General features: G+C 46.3%; 1 protein-coding gene across 1 annotated transcript; it reads right to left on the reverse strand.

Moving 5' to 3' along the window:
- Positions 1–982: 982 nt before the first annotated feature.
- Positions 983–1,852, reverse strand: LOC141161453 (taste receptor type 2 member 40-like). The gene has a single exon (XM_073646263.1). The coding sequence runs from the start codon at positions 1,850–1,852 to the stop codon at positions 983–985; it is 870 nt and encodes a 289-aa protein (XP_073502364.1).
- Between the last annotated feature and the right edge of the window lie 270 nt (positions 1,853–2,122).

Genomic DNA, 2,122 nt, shown 5'->3' on the forward strand with positions numbered 1-2,122 from the left:
TGCTCCCCTCACTGTCCTCCTCTGACTGGAACCCTTCTAGATGGTTCCATCCCTTTTTATACACCTGCTGAAGTGCTCCCCTAAGCTCTTTCCTCCACCCACACCCACTACATGGTTCCCCCTCTCTTGGTTCCCCCCACTCCAGCCAGGGACAGGGCTTAGCAGAGGAGCAGCGCATCTTGCCCCTCCTGCTGGCCTGGAGTGGTGTGTTGGATGCAGGTGTTAGGGTCCCGGGCAGCACTCCTTCCTTACCTGAGAGTGAGATACCACACCTCTGGGTGAGATGCAGTACCTCTGTGGCGACTGAACCCGTAGGGGCGCCATAGCATCACGTCTGATTCTTCTAGTATCTTTGGCAGTTTTTCTGCGGCTTTTTTTCTCACATGTTTTCTAGGATCCTGGTCACTATAGCAATACAACTTTTCATGCTTCTGTGATCGCCACAATATCTCTGCAATTTCAAAAGTGCGGCATCCTCAGAAAGCTTTCAATACATGGGACCAAAAAAATTCTACACAGTCAAAGGAGATGAAAAAGCCACCCCTCTAAGGAACATGGATGAAACATAGAAATACAGCATGTGAAGGTCAAACCACAATCCACATCACGGCTGCACTTTAATACCACCAAACACTGGACATTATAATAGTCTCAGACTGGTTAACGTTGTGGTCACTTGTCCAGTTACCTCCATGTGAACATCTTTGGGCTGGAGATGATTGGTGTCTGACCACTTCTTGGTAGTGACTCTGGGAGATGATTGGTGTCTGACCACTTCTTGGTAGTGCCTCTGGGAGATGATTGGTGTCTGACCACTTCTTGGTAGTGCCTCTGGGAGATGATTGGTGTCTGACCACTTCTTGGTAGTGCCTCTGGGAGATGATTGGTGTCTGACCACTTCTTGGTAGTGCTTCTGGGAGATGATTGGTGTCTGACCACTTCTTGGTAGTGCCTCTCCATAAAACACCACCTAAGATAAGTTTTATTCTTTTGAGGAGGTGCATGGTCTAAAGAATCCTTTATATAATTTGGAATTTCCCAAAATTAAAGTGAAAGCCTGAGCAGTGGGATACAACATGAGGACCATCCAGACAATGATATTACTCATGTGAAAAAAGTCAAACTCTGAGAGGAACATTCCTGCCACTGCCGGGAAGATGAAGCTGTTGAGTAGAAGTTGTAAGATCATTGTCCTGGAAGCACGGACATATCCCTGGAGTTGAGGAGATGGGGTGGACTGGAAAGCATTGCGCCTCATCCTCCACATATGCCTCAAGAGAGACCCCACACTGAACCCGATGCAGGCGACATTCATGATAAATGGAAGGTAGCAGCCAAGCCCAACATTGAAGTAAATGTATTGAATATTCATCTCAAAGAAACATTGGGCTTTAGTCCCATTCTGAGACTTTTTGAACTTCATTGTCCAAATAAAGGGCAGATTGATGAAGACTAAACCCACCAGCGTAGCTACGAGCACTTGGATGATAGACGAGGACAACTTCCTCCTGACCTGAGTTATGAGGTGGTGTTGGGAGTTGACGACTTTCAGGCAATAGTACAACGAGAGCCAAGCCGTGTGCCAAAAATTGCCATAAATGGAAGCATAACCAAAAATAAGTTGATAAATATAAGAGTTCAGCTGGTGACATCTCAGAAAAATGAATACGCAAGTGTCATAAAACAGGTAAGATTGGAGGGTGATGTTGTTGAGAGCCATGAAGAGGAACATTCGATCACACACACTGAAGCGAACTTTCATTCTCCAGTTTCTGAAATACATGGTGACCACTGAAGAATTCAGGAGGACTCCGGAGAGCCATGAGATGGCTGAAAGCATAAGGGGGTACATGGACTCGACCGTGTTCACACTCACAGGTGCTGTTCTGCTTCTACTCACGGCCAGACGCAGGAGCTACACAATGTACAACAAAGTGACCGGAGGACCAGGGAAGAGTGATCAAGACGAGAGTGATGCAAATCTGTGCAACGTCTGGTCCAAAGAAACCCATGGGAAGAAGGTGGTGTTTTACCCATTTACTAAGCAAATTCCTGCTGTCTCTAGCTGCTGAGTTTTGCGTCTCTGGATGTTTTGGATAATTGACATACAGTAGTTTTCTTT

This window comes from Phyllobates terribilis, unplaced genomic scaffold (genome assembly GCF_046119375.1).
Source record: "Phyllobates terribilis strain yellow unplaced genomic scaffold, ASM4611937v1 Scaffold_9__5_contigs__length_417890890, whole genome shotgun sequence".
Taxonomy (NCBI): domain Eukaryota; kingdom Metazoa; phylum Chordata; class Amphibia; order Anura; family Dendrobatidae; genus Phyllobates; species Phyllobates terribilis.

Bases quoted from the DNA above. Each gene is read 5' to 3' on its own strand.
- LOC141161453 (XM_073646263.1), bottom strand. From the start codon at position 1,852: ATGTACCCCCTTATGCTTTCAGCCATCTCATGGCTCTCCGGAGTCCTC.